Source organism: Myodes glareolus, chromosome 22 (assembly GCF_982192425.1).
Source record: "Myodes glareolus chromosome 22, mMyoGla1.1, whole genome shotgun sequence".
Classification (NCBI taxonomy): domain Eukaryota; kingdom Metazoa; phylum Chordata; class Mammalia; order Rodentia; family Cricetidae; genus Myodes; species Myodes glareolus.
In genome coordinates, this window is record NC_142047.1 from 43724665 (window position 1) to 43741185 (window position 16521).

Consider the following 16521-nt stretch of genomic DNA (forward strand, 5'->3'; position numbering starts at 1 on the left):
GTAATGTTCTTTCAAGATTAGTGAAGAATTTTTCTGGGATTTTGATGGACCTTACATTGAATCTGTAGATTGCTTTTGGTAAGATTGTCATTTTTACTATGTTAATTCTGCCTATCCAAGAGCATGGGAGATCTTTCAATTTTCAATTTCTTTATTTAAAGATTTAAAGTTCTTGTCCTACAGGTCTTCCACTTGTTTGGTTAGAGTTACTCCGAGATATTTTATGTTATTTGTGGCTATTGTGAAAAGTGATGTTTCTCGGATTTCTTTCTCAGCCCATTTATCATCTGTGTACAGGAGGGCTTCTGATTATTTTTTTAATTAATCTTGTATCCTGCCACATTACTGAAGGTATTTATGAGTTGTAGAAGTTCCTTGGTAGAATTTTGGGGGTCACTTATGTAAACTATCATATCATCAGCGAATCATGAGCGTTTGACTTCTTCTTTTCAGATTTGTATTCCCTTGATCTCCTTTTGCTGTCTTTATGCTCTAACTATGACCTCAAGAATCTTATTGAATAGATATGGAGAGAGTGGACAACATTGTCTTGTTCCTGATTTCAGTGGGATTGCTGTGAATTTCTCTCCGTTTAAATTGATGTTGGCTGTTACTCCACTCATTCTTTAAATCCCAGAACAATTATTTCATTTCCATATTTCTCCCTGGTGCTCCAGCCAGGTTAAACTGCCATTCCACCGTGTCCTCTTGCTAATGACCAATGAGGAAATGGCAGTGCTGTGTCTAAGCTTATGTGTAAGTGCAGCCCCACCAGAGACTCTTGGAGATACCATGTGCCCATCAGTCTTCCCAAACCTAAGTCTGAGTGCACACTCAACACATTTTGTTTGTTTATTTGTTGAAATGGGGTCTTACAGGTTATCCTAGGCTGGCCTCAAATTCATAGTAATCCTCTCAAATGATGGCCTAGCTCCAGTAGGTTTGATGAATGTCTTATGTGCCAATTGAAGTGTCCTAGAGGAAACAGTAGCACATTAATCCTGGGGTTGGAAGACTTTTAATGATGGGTGTGTCCACTGAGAGGTTTCAGACTTGAAGAAACCAACAATAAAGTTGAGATATCTACAAACCAGCTATAGTAGAAAGGTCTTGAAGGTGTGTGGGAAAGAACAACCATTACCATTACTGGGCTTGTAAGGGTCAGAGCCTGGTCCCTGACAGATCTGCTAAGCTGTGTTTGTTATTTGTGCATCCGCTCTTTTGAGACAGGGTTTTTCTGTATGGCTTTGGAGCCTGACCTGGAACTCTTTGTGTAAATCAGGCTGGCCTCGAACTCCCAGAGATTTGTCTGCCTCTGACTCCCAAGTGCTGGGATTAAAAGCGTCCATCCTTTCTTAATGAGGAAAAAAAAAATGTAAGAGGAAAAACCAGGAAAGGGAAATTTATCCAGTGTGGTCACTCTGTGAAAAACAATGGGACCGAGGCCCCACCCCATCCCATAGTCCATCTCCAGGGTTCTGTAAGGAGGTTTGGGTTAAAGCTGAGGCCAGAGGTAGGTATAATCTAACTGTCCTGGTCCAGTTGTGGCCCCGTCTATCATTGTCTGAGCTCCAGGCTCTCCTGTGTGGTTAGAGTTATGGTTGTCAGAGCTGTGTGAAATTCCTTCCTGGGACACAAGCTTCCCTTCCGGTTGGCACCATGTTTGATTGTTTTTCTTTTCCCAGCATGACATTTCTGGGGGGAAATTCCAATTCCTTGGGGGCACTTTGTTTCAATAGACTGTTAGCCAAAAAGAAGGACACAAATATCTCTTTAAAATATCTTTATGATTGTCAGGACCGCCAGATGCCAGAGAGGGAGCTGGGAGCTGGCAATGGCTGCCATTACAGAGGACTAGTTCCTGCCAGAAATCTGCCTCTGCTACTTCCTCCGCTAGACAGGAATGACACGGGGAAGCCTCCACTATCCTGCTTGTCTTCTGTTCTTCTGCCAGAGACTCTGGCAGAGGAATGAGCAAAGAGGTTCAAGAATGGACAAGAGGCACAATATCTTGAGACCAAACAGAACACCAAGAGTGCGATCCGTGAGCCAGCATGGCTGGGCTTCTGGAAACTTCATCTCTCCTTGTTCTGGTGTAGATCGAAATAAGCACGTTTGATCATAATTGCTCCCCAGCTCCCCTGATCCTACATGCTGTGAGTCAATTAAATTTTCCTTGTGGGTCATGGCCTGAGTATTAAACACAATGGACTTCATGCAGAGCATAGCTGATGGCAGCAGATGAACTGTGCTAGGTTGCAGTGCAGAGGCTCCACAAATCACCCAGGGACTCTGTGAGGAAGGCTACCTGCACACAATGAAGTAGCTTTAAACAAATTATTCTGAGAACTTCTATTAGGAGGCTGCGACCTCCATTAGAGTCTATGTTTAACCTTGGGTGCAACAGCTAGGGCAATTTGTATGGAGAGAGTGGGTTTGAAGAACAAGAGTCTTGGTTGCTTTTGGGTCTGTAAAGAAGTTAGATACAAGAGATAAAGAGTCCCAGGATGCTGAACTGCATCCTCTGCATCATTGATTCAGGGACACCTGCTTGCCATTGGCCTTCCTCCTTCTAAGCCATTCACCTTCTTGTTCCCTCTCCTCTTCCTCGTCCTGCATTTCCGATCCCATGGCCTGTTCAGTCGTGGATCCACATTTTAGGGATGATGAGAGAGAGAAAAAAAAAATCAATGTTCGCCACTTTACACTGTTCAACAATGAAGAAGAAATCAATGCTCACCACAGTATATTGCTGAAGGTCAAAGATGACAAGGGAAGCTTGGTATGGATGTGCATCATCACTGTCGTCCCTGTGGTGACGTCAGACACCCTCACTCATCACCTGCTCTGACTCATTTGTGTCTTCGAGCGTCACAATGAGCTATCTTTAGTTCTCGCCGCCCTCATGGCAATTACCAGGCCCTCCCAATCACACTACACAATCCTTGTGCCACAGCCAGGTCTGGATGTCACATGTGCAGGGCCAGAGGCAAGAGGACAAGCCGAGGCACCCAGCCTGTGAGTGGCTTATTTTCTCACCTCCTCAAGCCCTACCTAAGCCACTAGGACAGGCTCTATGGGAGAACTTGGTTATCTTTCAGAATTCCAATAGAGGGCGCTGAGACCTCAGGTTTCCTCCTGAAGTCACTCCTGGTAGAGAACATCTTCCTGGTCTGGAGCAGACGGCACATGATTTTAGTTTGGGCCAATCACTGTGCCAAATTCCTGATATGCCATCCCTGTCACTCTTCAGAATGGTGGTTCTGTGAGGTGGACCTAACCTTGTGGTGGACAGAGTAAGTTCCCCCCAAGAACACCTACCATTTTCAACCCCAGAACCTGAGGGGGTACATGGCCTCACAAAGCAAAGGTGATTTCACAGTTGAAACTAGTTTAAGGATCTTGATTGAGTTGGGTGTGTTATCCTGGATTATCATTAGGGCTCTGTCCCTAAAAGTCAGAGGCGAGAAGGCCCAGGTCGGAAAGATGTTGAGGTTCTACACTGCTGACTTTGAAGATGGTAGTAGGGACATAGTGGCAAAGAGATGCAAGGTTCTAGAAGCTGGGAAAGTCAAGGAAACGTGTTCTTCCTTCGAGGCTGCAGAGAGATAAATGGTCTCAAACCTACCTTGATTTTAGAGCAGTTTGACCCACATCAGATTCATGACCCCGAGAGCTATAGGAAAATGAATGTGTGCTTCAAGTACTATGCCAAAAGTAATTTGTTACAGCAGGCAGAACAAATATATGCAAAACTTTACCTACGCTTCACAGGGGGGAGATGTCCCAGGAACATTAGGCGATAATGTCATATAATGAATGCAGGAGTCTGGATTCCAATTGAGGTCCTGAGGCTTTGTAGGGCATGCTGGGGTCCCCGCAGGAATGAAAGGTAGTTAGTAAGCAGGGAATGAATGCTGGGGGCGGGTGTCAGGGAACACTGGAGGTCCACTGCCCTTCCCTGTCATACATGAACAAGTGATCCCTCTCTACTGCCATGCTTTCTTCATAACCAAGCATCATTCTCTCTCTTTTGAGTACATATATTCTTGAGGACATTGTGGAGTGTTTATCTTTGTAATTAACCTGTTTGATAAGGGAAGGTGAGGGTCCTTCAAAGTAGAGCAGGGGCTGGAGAGATGGCTCAGCAGTTAAAAGCGTTTGCTGGTCTCCTGGAGGACCTGAATTTGGTTACCAGTACTCGTGTAGGATAGTTCACAACTGCTTGTAACTCCAGCTCCAGGGGATACAACGCCCTCTTCTGATCTCCAAGGGCACAGCACTCCTGTGCATATACTCACACGCGCGTGCACACACACACACAGATAAAGCCATGAATTTAAAAATAGAGAAGTCTTTAAAAAACAAAAAAAGAGCACACCCACTGTACCTGGGGTTTGGAACTGTCAGGTGGAAGAGGGAGTAGATAGCAGAGAAAGCATAGGTATTGCTGTTTCCTGTAGGAGGAAGACAAAACCCAAGGACATCAAACAGTGTTACCAAGGAGGAACAGGGTCAATTGCCTGTGTCACTATCTGCTTGGGTCGTCATCCAAGTAGTCTCATGAAAAACAGCCGGTTCAGAAAAGGCTCAAGTGACTTCAGGATTCTAAATGCCAAGGTGCCTAGGTGGCATGACTCAGATTCCCTGCCTCCCACTGCGTGGATGGGAAGCTAGTACCAGTGGATATAGCCTGAGAACTTCTAGAATGCCCAGCCCTGGGAAATCCAGCTGCTGAGACGCGTCTGGCTGGCCTAACAGCTAGCAGAAGTTGTTGTCTCCCTCCCAGGGTATGGGGAGCACAACTCTGATTAGGAACAGATCCCTCCAGGCCACCCAGGAAGCACAGAGCAGGCCACCAAGAGACAGCCGCCCTATTCTGGGAGGTGGGGTAGACACGGGATGGAAACCGAATGGGTGAGGCTCAGCCATACAGCATCTCAACCACTCGTTCCTCATCTGTCTACTTAGGAATGCATTCATTCTGCACCTTATCATATGCTGACCTTCCTTTGTCCTGGGGATTCCTGTAGGCACCCCGAAGCTGTCCATGAGTCATGTGGGGCCTCTGAGTATTTGAAGAGGGGCTAGTCCAGTTGGGATACTTTGCAAGTTTGCGGGATACCTCAAATTCCCAAAATGTGGAGCAAACACACATCAATAACTTAATATCACTTGGAGTACATATCAAAATGAAAGACATTTGAATAGTGTCCCAGTTACAGCCTGTCACTGTGAAAACTATCAAGACCAAAAAGCAAACTTAGGGAAGGAAAGGGTTCATTTCAGCCCACGGTTCATCACTGAAGGAAATCAGGGCAGGAACTTAAAGTAGAAATTGTGGAGGAACATGGTGTTAGATAACTCATAGATCTATACGTTGCTAGCGTTTGCATACAGGACAGGACCACCTTCCAAGGGAATGGTGCCACCCAGAGGTTCAGACCCGCCTGCATCCATTAACAAGACACACCTACAGGAGAATCAGTCTGCTCTGAGCAAGCCCTCAACTGAGACTCCCTTCTCAAGTTATACTAAGGAGTTGACAATTACAGCTAAGTAGAACAGATAGAGTTGATAAACTACATTACTGAAGTCAGTTTCATTAGCTGCCTTTTAAAAATGTCTCCCTGTACCTGGTCAGGAAGCCTTTTGCCATACCTGTAACTTGCTTCGTGATTGTATTTAGCTGTGTTATTCTGTTGGCTTACAATACAGAGGTTGGTGTAGACGTTACAAGCCCAGGGATGGCGTTGCTGTTACTAGCCAGGACTCCACAGCACTTGGCCAGATTGTAAAGGTCAAGTGTAAGAGGCCTAGAACAACAAAGAACAAGCGCCCAGAAGAGCTCACAGCTGAGCTGTCTGCTGAGTTAGTGCCAGGACTGGGAAGCTCCAGGAGGCCATCTGGAACATGCAGAGGTGCAAAGACAGCCTACCGAGCTTCAGGCATATCTTCAGTTGTGGAGTGAAGGGTGCAAGAAATGAGGGCAGTATTTTGGTCACTAAGATAACAGACATTGCTCCTGGGGCAGCCAGTCAAGAGCGGAGCAGTACACTTGACTAGACCCTGCTGAAACTTTGAAGAGTTCTACTAATCCCATCCAGAAGACGACAAGAAGAGAACTTGAACGTGCCTTCCTTAAGACAATAGCTAAATAATATAATCTGGCCCTTTAAGCACTTTCCCCACTCCTCACTGAGATATCTTACATTCTTTTTTCGGTTTATAAAATAATAAAGATGTTTTAAAATGATTTTTAGGTGTGTGCGTGTGTGTGTGTGTGTCTGTGTACACAAGGATGCCTGCATGGCATACAGGGTGAGCACAAGTGTCCATGGAGGCCAGAATAAGGCCCTGAATCCCCTAGAGGTGGAGTGACAGGTAGCTGTGAGTTACCCGATACCTGATATGGGTGTTAGCAACCAAATTCCGGTCTTCTGCAAATGCAACGTGTGCTCTTAACCTCTGAGCCATCTCTCCAGGCCCAATTTTGCAAAATAGTGGCTTCCTAACTGCTGCTAAATCTCTGGAATCCAGCACATAGTTCATGGTGACAGTATGTGGCAGTTAATACCACACTCAAGAAAGAGCAGGTTCTGTTGTCACAGGTGATCTATGGCTCCTGGATTCGACGATGCAAGCCTCCAAGACCCTTCTCTTCAATGCCATGTTGCATTCAAACAGACAGGGGCATGAGGAAAGTCTTAAATGTGGAGGAGACAAATCTTCCCAGGTGCTCTCAAACAGCTGGAGAACACCGCCTATTAGGGGACCTTTTATAAGCTGATACGTTGCCAGTAAAATCTGAGCACCGTGCAGAAGTGTCAGCGGAGGGCAACCTGGGGGTGTAGCCAGCAGAGCCCTGTAACAGGTTTTTTCCCAGACCCTTAGAGGGAGAAGCTGGCACTTACTTCTCCCGCATGGTTTGAGTGACAGCCAGAGGCGGACCTCTCAGATGCCTCCTCCTGTGTTGCTCATCTGTGAAAAGCTGGGGCAAACATTCCCTCAAGAAGCTCAGCGCTGGATGAAATAGCACCGTGCGTGCAAAATGCTACACACTGTGCCTGATGAAGAATTGATCAAACGTGGTAGTCTCATTCCTTCTAAGCCTCTGCCAGTGGGGCTCCCACACAGCTCCTGGAGCAACCCAAACAGAGCATGGAGCGTCAAACAGCATGACTGGGGTGGGAGTAATTAAATGACCTCTTGAGATTACTTCTGGTCCTTTATCCATTTTCCATAGACAGGACTTCAAGGCGATGTTTCATTTCTGAGAGAAATTTCCAGAAATATGCAGATTAAAGGCAGCCCTGCAGGGGACTTCCCCCACCCCCTCCAGCATCGTGATCCACTTGAACTTGTGAGAAAACGGCTCTTTGCATTTCCCTGGACTCCAACTTAGTACAGAAGCAGCTTAAAGTATACCTAACTGTGTCCTGTCATCCTGGCTGTTCCAGATGCCAAGGCAGGAGGACTGCAAGCTCATTGCCTACTTGGACTTTAGACTGAGTTCCAGACCACCCTGGGAAACTTAGTAAAATCCTGTCTCAAAATAAAAAGTAAGAGGAAGGTTGGAGTGTAGCTCAGTGGTAGAATACTTGCCTAGAATTCACCATGGAGGGACTAGGGACAGTTGCCTAGAATCTGCCAGTATGTTAGTTGTTTTATGTTAGTTGTATCCGTGAAGTCCCCTCAAAGCCACCAAGAAAACCGAACCCCATATGTAAAAGCAAAGAGCCTTTATTTTAATCAAGTTTGCAAACTCGGTCTCTCCACATGTCCAACGTATTGGAATAACCGAGGAGAGACTCTTGCCCATTTAGAATTGTGTTTTTATAGTAGTAAAGGTGGGGGTTTCTGAGGTTCAGGACCTCTGAATGGCTGACATTTGTCTAGGGGTATCCTAGTGAATGTGTGCTGGCAGGGGATCCTATCTACAATGGTTGGAATGCCAGGCATTTCTTTTGAATGGTTCGTTCTTGAGTGGGGGTTGGATAATCTCAGCTTGTGGTTTCTCCTACAGTCAGGCATCCATCCTCTCAGGGTAAACTACTGAGACTCCCACATCTTATCAAATTTATCAATGACCCAGTTCTACTCTGGCAAAGAACTTCCTTTGGGCGACATGTTCATATTTAGCTTATTATGGCTGACCCCCACATTAGTCAGGGTGTCTATTGCTGTCAAGAGACACCATGACCATGGCAACTCTTATAAAGGAAAACATTTAGTTGGGTGGCTCACTTACAATTTTGGAGATTCTGCCCATTATCATCATGGTGGGGAGCATGGCAGCATGCAAGCAGATGTGGTGCTGGAAGAACAACTGAGAACATCTTGCAATCAACAGGAAGTCAACTGACAGGGTGGTATCCTGAGCATAGGAAACCCCAAAGTCTGCCCCCACAGTGACATACTTCCTCTAACAAGGCCATACCTACTCCAACAAAGCCACACCACCTAATAGTGCCACTCCCTATGAGATCACAGGGGCCAGTTACATTCAAACTACCATAGCCATGAAGGGCTAGGGGTTTGGCTCAGCAGCAGAGTGTCTGGCTAGAAACCATAAGCAAAGGTCTGGCAATGTGGCTCAGCTATAGAGTACTTGGTTAGAATTCACCAGTGAGGAAATAGGGACATAGCTCAGAGGTAGAGCACTTGCCTAGAATCTGACAATGAGGTACTTGGGGCAGTGGTCAGTGCTTGGCCAGAGACTCCACCATCAAGAGGCTAAGGGTGGGCCGGGTGGTAGTGGTGCATGCTTTTAATCCCAGCACTTGGGAGGCAGAGACGGGCAGATCTCTGTGAGTTCGAGGCCAGCCTGGTCTACAAGAGCTAGTTCCAGGACAGCTAGGGCTGTTACACAGAGAAAACCTGTCTCGAATAATAATAATAATAATAATAATAATAATAATAATAATAATAATAATAATAATATAAAAAGAGACTAAGGGTGTAACTCAGTAGTAGAACACTTGACTGGGATACAGAAGGTACCTAGGGTTCCCAATACCCCAAAGGAGCACTGTGATGAATGTTGTTACCACCTTCTACTTCTGAGGATCAAGTAAAATAGCTCTCTCTAGGTAAAATTGAGGGAGAAATGCTAGATTTGAAGTCTTTCTGACCTGATTCTGAACCACACTTCTGTTCCCCAGAGCCATGTCATTTCTGAGTGAATTGCTTATGCTCTTTAGCCTCGGGATGCTTACCCTAAAAATTGAGCACTCTATGTATCTTGCAAGCTAAGCATCATATATTCAAGGTAGGAGTCTGTTAAATAGTTATTATCTCATTTACCCCCTCCACAAAAAAGGGGGGAGTGAACTTTAAGGCATTGATGATTTCATGGGCTCAGAATAGGGTACTGGGAGCTGGGTGTGATTTAACTGGGTGCTTTGACTCCCACAAGGCTACAATCAAGATGTCAGCCAGGATATGACCCCATTTCAAGGCTTGGCTGGAGAAGACTAGACTTCTAAATGCTTTAGGGGTAGTTGACAAGAGAAGCTAAGGGTCTCGGTCCCTTACTGACTGTTGGATGGAGTGCTATCTTAGGTCTCTGTCATGTAGGGACTCTATAGGGTATCCAAGCAATGAAGCATGCCTCACCGGAGTCATGACAACACAGATGTGATCTTCTAGAACTTAATCTTAGAAGGGGGAGCCCATCCCATCTGCTGTGCTCTGTAGGAAAGCCGGTCCCCAGCTGCAGCCTACACTCAAGGGGAGACAATCACACAAGGAAGGACATGACTCCCAAGAGGCAGAGAGCTACATTAACACCTATCGGTCACCACATAGAGCTTTTCAATAAGCACAGTGGGCCTGCCTCATGTACTGATTCTACATCAGCAATTTCAGCAAACCTTGAAGAGGAATTACTCAAGGGAGGGGAGCATTGCATGAGCATGCGTGCTTTGATTTGCTGTCATGTTTCTCTACATGACAGGACAGCGTAGCATCATGTTGTATTTGGTGTTGCAAGTGATCTTGAGTCTTAAAGGACTGAAAGTCTATGGGGAAATTATGTAGATTCTATGCAGATACATCCCACACTACTTTATACAAGAGCAACCACACATGTTGCAATCCATGAAGAGCTAAGAATCAACCTGCCACAGATGCCAAGGGAAATCGTGGTACCTGTTGCTATGACCAAGTGTGAAAATACTTCAGAAGTCATCACGTAAATGGAAGGAATCAACTGGTTTGTTTAGCGGGATCAAAAAAATTAATTGTCACGTGACACTATCAGTCTACAAAACAGAGATTATGTCTCACCACAAAGTGACCAAAAACAAACAAACTGCATCTGAAAGATGCATTGTATTTATATTAAATGTTGACTTAGCAGCACGTCACCACATAACCTGTGGATGGCAGAGTTAACAGGCCTTCCTCTCCTCCACTTAGCTTCCAAGGTACACCTGCAAGCCTTCCTAGGCATTTTAGAATAGCAACACTTTTATAGAGATGTAAATAAACGTTCGCCTGTCGGTTTTCTCATTTAGCAAGATTACAAAAAGCGTTTGATCCTGCTGTGTCTCCTTTATAATTAGCGACATATATCTTTCTTTTCCTTAACGGCTATGCAACGTTCCCATTTGGTAGATGAATGTGGAAGCCATTGTTTATTTACCCATCCCTTTACTGTGACATATAAGCCGTTACAGGCTTTGCCACTAAAAGCAATGAAGTCATTATCTTTTATGTTTTTCTCCCATAAATTGAATTGCGTCTCTGAAGTCCCAGAAAAGCAATTTGAACACAAACATTTTAATGGTTCTGTGAGTTTGGATCCAAATGAATAGAAGCCTTTGATTTTCAAATAAGCAAACAGTTCTCCATCAGCCACAGGCCGAATTCCTCACACACAGGACTATGTCTGACTTTTTCTTTTTCTTTTTTTTTTTTTAATGTCATAGCATCTAGCCTTGAATATTTGTGGGCCGAAGGAACAAAAATATTTTAAATTCTGAGACTTTACGAAAAATATTTAGACTCAATCTATTATAAAGTTTTATAAATTGACTTTTGTGAGGCAAGCGAGGTTGCATTTCCGTTTAAATTTCACAAAGATGTGGAAGGCAGGCATTTGTGGCTTGGTGTCTTCTCCATTAGCCCCCACAGCGCCCCCTGCAGTTCACTTTCTACACAGCCGTGGAAGGGAAGGCTCAGAACAAACAGGGAGGTGTAGTACAGCCAAACAGCTTCATCCCGACAACTAGAAACCATGGGAATTTTGAAAATGCGTTTTAGCCCTGGTAACTGGTTTATTTGGCGAAAGTATGAGCCAGGGTTATGTAACACCTAAGTGAGCGGGTCACAAGTGACCCTCACAACTGCGTAACATTCAGTCTGAACACTCTGACTTTTAGTAATATTCCCATTGTGAAAACGGTAATTCTCACTGTTCGGACCCACACGACGTGCAGGAGAAGGTCAGAGTGTATGATTGACGCAAGGCGAATGAATAAATTTGCGCCACAAAAAGTTGCTCTCTGAACCACTATTTGAGCTGCAGCGACCTCTGGTGGAAGGCCGGCAGACTGACTTTTCCAGGCCCTTTTTCCAGGAGTCTCATTAATCAGCACTTATGTCTCACCTTGTGTCTCAGGTCAAGGAGGCCATGCAGCGCATTCATGACCGAGGGAACATCGGGAAGCTAATCCTGGATGTGGAAAAGACCCCGACTCCGCTGGTAAGTGGAATGCAGAGGAACCCACCCGGCTCAACCCCAAAGGCAAATGGAGCATCAGGTGTAGACAGTTGATGAAGGAGGAAATACAGGCAGTGGCCAGACTCTCAAAAAGCAAGGGTGATCAGATGATTCCAGAACGAGGGATTAGCCACGGGTTGAGATGGAAGTGGAGAAAGACAGGAAAATTGCTGGAATGGCTAGCAAAGGAACTTTTACAGTTGCGATCTCTAGGCTGCTACCAATGAGAAGACTTCCTAGTTAATTCTAAACAATGCACACTTCCTGTACCCAACAGAATGGTGCCCGCTGCCTCCGGATGCTCCTGGTACTCCTGTTCAATTCATTCTCATTTATTAGGACAAAACCCCAATATCCAGGCAATCCGCAAGAAGACAGCATGTCAGAGTCACCTGTTCCAAAACTGGTTGCTTTGGGGGAGGGGTGGCGTATGATGTAGCCCTCAATGCACCGATGCTCTGACTGCGTACCTCCAAAGCCTGGTGCTCAGTCCATTTGCAACCTGGGAAAGTTGCTTTGGTCCCATTTCTGAGCTAGAGATTGACAGGTTCTTCTAGGTCAGCTAGAAAGGCCTTCACTGAGCGTGGCTGGCCATCCTAAGTTCTAGGTAAGCTAAACGAAGAAAGCACGGAGGTTTGTGGTTAATTTTAGATTCTTTACTAATGCTCTAGTCTTGTATCGGTATCTGTCTTTTTCAAGGAAAAGGACTAAAATGATTCATAGCTCTCAGTTCAAGCGTGTATTTTCAGAAATGGCTCCTGGTCTACTGTGGCCATAACAGGGCTCAGGTGTAATGGTCGTTTCACTCCTTACAGAACAGTTCAAGGAAGAAATACTTTGCGACACAAGCTGCTGATATTAGCGTGGAGATAGTTTTTAAAGTTCCCATGAAGTCACAGGACTGTTGGAGGGAAAATAATGGCATGAGGTTAGGGAGAGAGGGCCTAGGATCCCAGGACTCCTGTGCAAATTACGTTGTGGCCTTTGTGAATAAGTCTCTTTCAGTCCCATCCATGGAAGGCTCTAGAGCTGCCATGGACAGCTTATTTAAGTATCTAAGCAAAATAGCTGGCACTGGAGCTATGTAAATGGAAGTTTCTGTTCCTCCCAGTCCTGCAGCCATTCAGTCTCAAATAAACACCCAAAGTCTTATACTAAAGTATTTGGCCTATTGCTCAGGCTTATTACTAACTTGCTCTTACAACTTAAGTTCACCCATAATTCATGTCTATGTTTAGCCACATGGCTTGGTACTTTTTTTCAGTAAGGCATTCTCATCTTGCTTCCTCCGAGTCTGACTGGTAACTGATTCTTTGCCTTTCCTCTTCCCAGAATTCTCCTAGTCACCCCACCTATACTTCCTGCCTGTCTACTGGCCAATCAGCATTGTATTAAACCCATATGAGTGACAAAGCTCTACAGTGTACAAGATCATTATCCCACAGCGGAGCAATTTCACATTTAGAGGCACTGCCTATTTCCATGAACCCATGAGATTCTGATGACCCTTGGGCTGGGGTTACACCTGCTTGACCAAGGGGGCAGAACTCATCAAATTAAGGCCAAATAATGCCCCCATTCACATCAAGAGATCTGGTCTGCCCCTGTTGAATTATTACTCTTGCTTTCTGGAAATTGTTTTACCCTGACACCCAAAGGAACAAAAAGACAGTAAAGAATGGGTATTTGGAGCATTGGTGGTAGGGAAGATGTCCCAGCCCTTCTAGATGGAAGACAGCATGAAATCAAACTGAATCTAGGGCATCGTGAGATTCAGGATGAATCCAGTGAGATCACCTCCGGAGCTAACAAGTGACATTAAAGGAAGCTGCAGGGCTTTAGTGGGTGTTAGTAAAGGGGTTAGAAGGGGTCCTCAGAGGCACTTTTATCCTATGTGGATGAAGACTCTGAAAGAGATTCACCCCACAGTTCCTTGTCTGATGCCCAGGGATGGTGAGGGAGCAGGTACATAACCTCCATCATAACCTCTGTTGAATTGCAGATGGCCAATGACAGCACAGAGACCAGCGAGGCGGGAGAAGAGGAAGAGGACCACGAAGGTGACAGCGAGAACAAGGAAAGGATGCCCTTCATCCAGTAAGACCTCATGTGCGAGACCGTAGAGGATGGCTGGCAAGAAAAGGGCCGCCATGAGAACTCTCCTGTGCCCCAGTGAACAAACTGTAGTCCAGTACGTGTCGTGTTTGTTTGCAGTCAGCCAAGCTAAGAAGCTGTTGATCACCGTTGTGTTTGGAATCCAGTGCCAATCCCATCCCATGCAGTATTGTGTCCCTCCCTGGTCTACGTATCACACTCTCCCCTCTCCCTCGTATCAAACCCATCCTTCTTCGGGTCCTTCTAGAATAGCCTTGCAGATTAACACAAGACCACGGGGCCTGATGTCTAAAACCAGACATGGGCAAGGACACGTTTGATTGAAAGGCGTTGTCACGGCGCCCTGTCCAGATCCCACTATTCTTCAGGCCAATGACACCCTTTGCCTGCCAGCGATCAGCTATGCCTCCAACTATGGCACTTGTCAGTTTGGCTGGTGGCAAGAGAGTAGGCCAGGAGCAGCACCCACGGTCTTACAAATGCAGACTTCTCCAAGCAGTACTTTGTCCCTCTCCAAGAGGCCATGTCCCTGCATTGACCTCTGCACCTTAAGGTTTGAGCCTCCCTTGAACCCTGTTCCCTGGTTCTTATTCATAAACCCAGGGAGATGGGCGTGGCTTCTTTCTAGGATAGAGATGGGTCAACAGCATCTATCAGAGGACCAGTTACAGAGACCTCTGCTCTGAAACCATGTCTCATGAGCAGAGTCTTCTCTGCAGTCACACACAGGTTATTTAAGAACACTCACCAGGGATAGGCCTGACTCAGACGTCATTAAACTCGCCTGGGCTCTCACCCTCAACCTTCAGAATCACCGTGGTTATTTCTAAGTTCCTGCCCCAGAAACACCTTTCCCAAGGAAGGACTCCTTTGAAGACCACATTTGGGGTTGAGGAATCAATTGATTTCTTTTGCCTTCTCAGAGCATGTTTGTTCTACTGAGCAACCAGCACTAGGGATACAGTTGGTGGCTACCTAGCATCTGATGCCGAGTGTGTGGCCCTCTCTCCAACACACAGAACCATGGTGCTGACTTGCAAGCTCCTTAGAAATCAGGAGCCAGACTGCTTGATCACAATGCCCTGTGCAGTTTTCCAGCCTAAAAGAAACATCCTTGTCCTTTCTGATGGACTTTGAGGTGACAACGGTTACCTTAAAGGAAATGGAGGCTTCCTCCCTCCCTCCACAGTGGGGCTCCTAATTGCTTCCTTCCAGCCCTTCTGCCCTAAGGGTTCATATGTCACTCACAAACCAAGCTAGTTATAAAAGGCACCCATGCAATTAGCACCCTACATTTATTTTGACTTCTGGAAGACCTAATGAGTTCCCCCATGACCTTGAGTTGGTGTTCCAAGTTTCTTTATGTTCTTGAAGACTTTAAGAGGGTTTCTGTGTTGCCCACCTTCTCCACTAATAAGCTTTAGGGTGGACCCCACTCTTCCCCATGGGCTGGGTACGAACACATTTCAACAATCCCCTTGCTTGGTTTGCAAAGTCTCTGTAACCAGTCCCACGTCATTCATTGTGATCCTTTTTCTCCATCCTGAATCTGTGCTGATGAATGACTTCTCACCAACTATTTACCCGAATGGAGTCTTTCCTCACTGTGACTGTGCAAGTCACATGTGAAGATGAGAACAGGTACCACCAGCCAATAGGGCAAGGGATGAGAACATCGTCAGAGAGTGCCAACCTCAGACTTTTATTTTCTAGCCCCAGGGAGTGACTAGCGCTCTAGCGTTTGGCTATCCAGAGAGATGATGGTCCTTGCTAAATATCAGATAGATCAGTCATATTTCCACCATCACCGGGCTCAAGGGTTGGGTAGACTTGAGGACTACTCTCAAAGCGCTATTACTCGCATGTAGAAATTGCCTTTTCTGGTCACTGGCCATAGGAGGCTTCTCCTTCGGGGAACATGGAACCTGACCCACATTCAGAATCCAGAGGGTCTTGTCATGTACAGCAGAGAAGCATAGAAAGTCACATGGAAAACCTCTCCACTACTGAGAACATAGACCCTGAAAGCTTGAGGATGACCAGCATCACCCTGAAGAACAGGAGGGTGGGTGAGGGACAACCAGAATCAGTCGGTCTATCCTGTGGACTCTTGTGTTAAGCACCTTCCTTCCCCTCTCGTGATTGTTTCCTGGAGGAAGTGTAAAGAGTGTCTCTGTTTGCCTTAAGGGAGCTGCAAAGGCTTCTGGGAAGGTCGAGCTTTATCGGAATGAGCCGAACATTGTCTAATGTGTCTGTGGCTTCAGAGCTTTCGTTATATTGTTATATTGTGCCTATAAAGCAAATTATGTTTACATAAAATTATAAATAAAATATTCAGCATAGCATTAACCTCTTCTGGCGTTCTTTACTCCACACAAATATTTGGATGAGCAGCCTCTCTGTGAGAACATACGGAGGAGGTAACTGGGGGTGGGGCTGAAGACCTGAAAGAGAAAGAAGCTGAAATGAGACAAGCGTTTTTAAAAATACATCTAGCCCAGGCATGGTGGCGCACACCTGTAATCCTAGCGCTTGAGTGGTAGAGGCAGAAGTGTCAGAAATTCAGGGTCATCCTCTGCTAAATATTGAGTTTGGGGCTAGGCTTGACTACAAAAGACCCCATCCCAAGAAAACAAACAGAATCTAAAAGTCAAGAAACTAACAGAAAATTCATATTC

The 16521-nt window shown here is 45.7% G+C and overlaps 1 protein-coding gene across 1 annotated transcript in view; it reads left to right on the plus strand.

Annotated features, from left to right (window-relative positions):
- The window catches only part of Vat1l (vesicle amine transport 1 like), a 170221-nt gene extending 154029 nt beyond the window's left edge, over positions 1 to 16192 (plus strand). The window contains 2 exon segments of the mRNA XM_048437338.3: positions 11627 to 11710; positions 13731 to 16192. Coding sequence (XP_048293295.1) covers positions 11627 to 11710; positions 13731 to 13829 — 183 coding nt within the window. The 3' untranslated portion in view covers positions 13830 to 16192.
- The last annotated feature ends 329 nt before the right edge of the window (positions 16193 to 16521 follow it).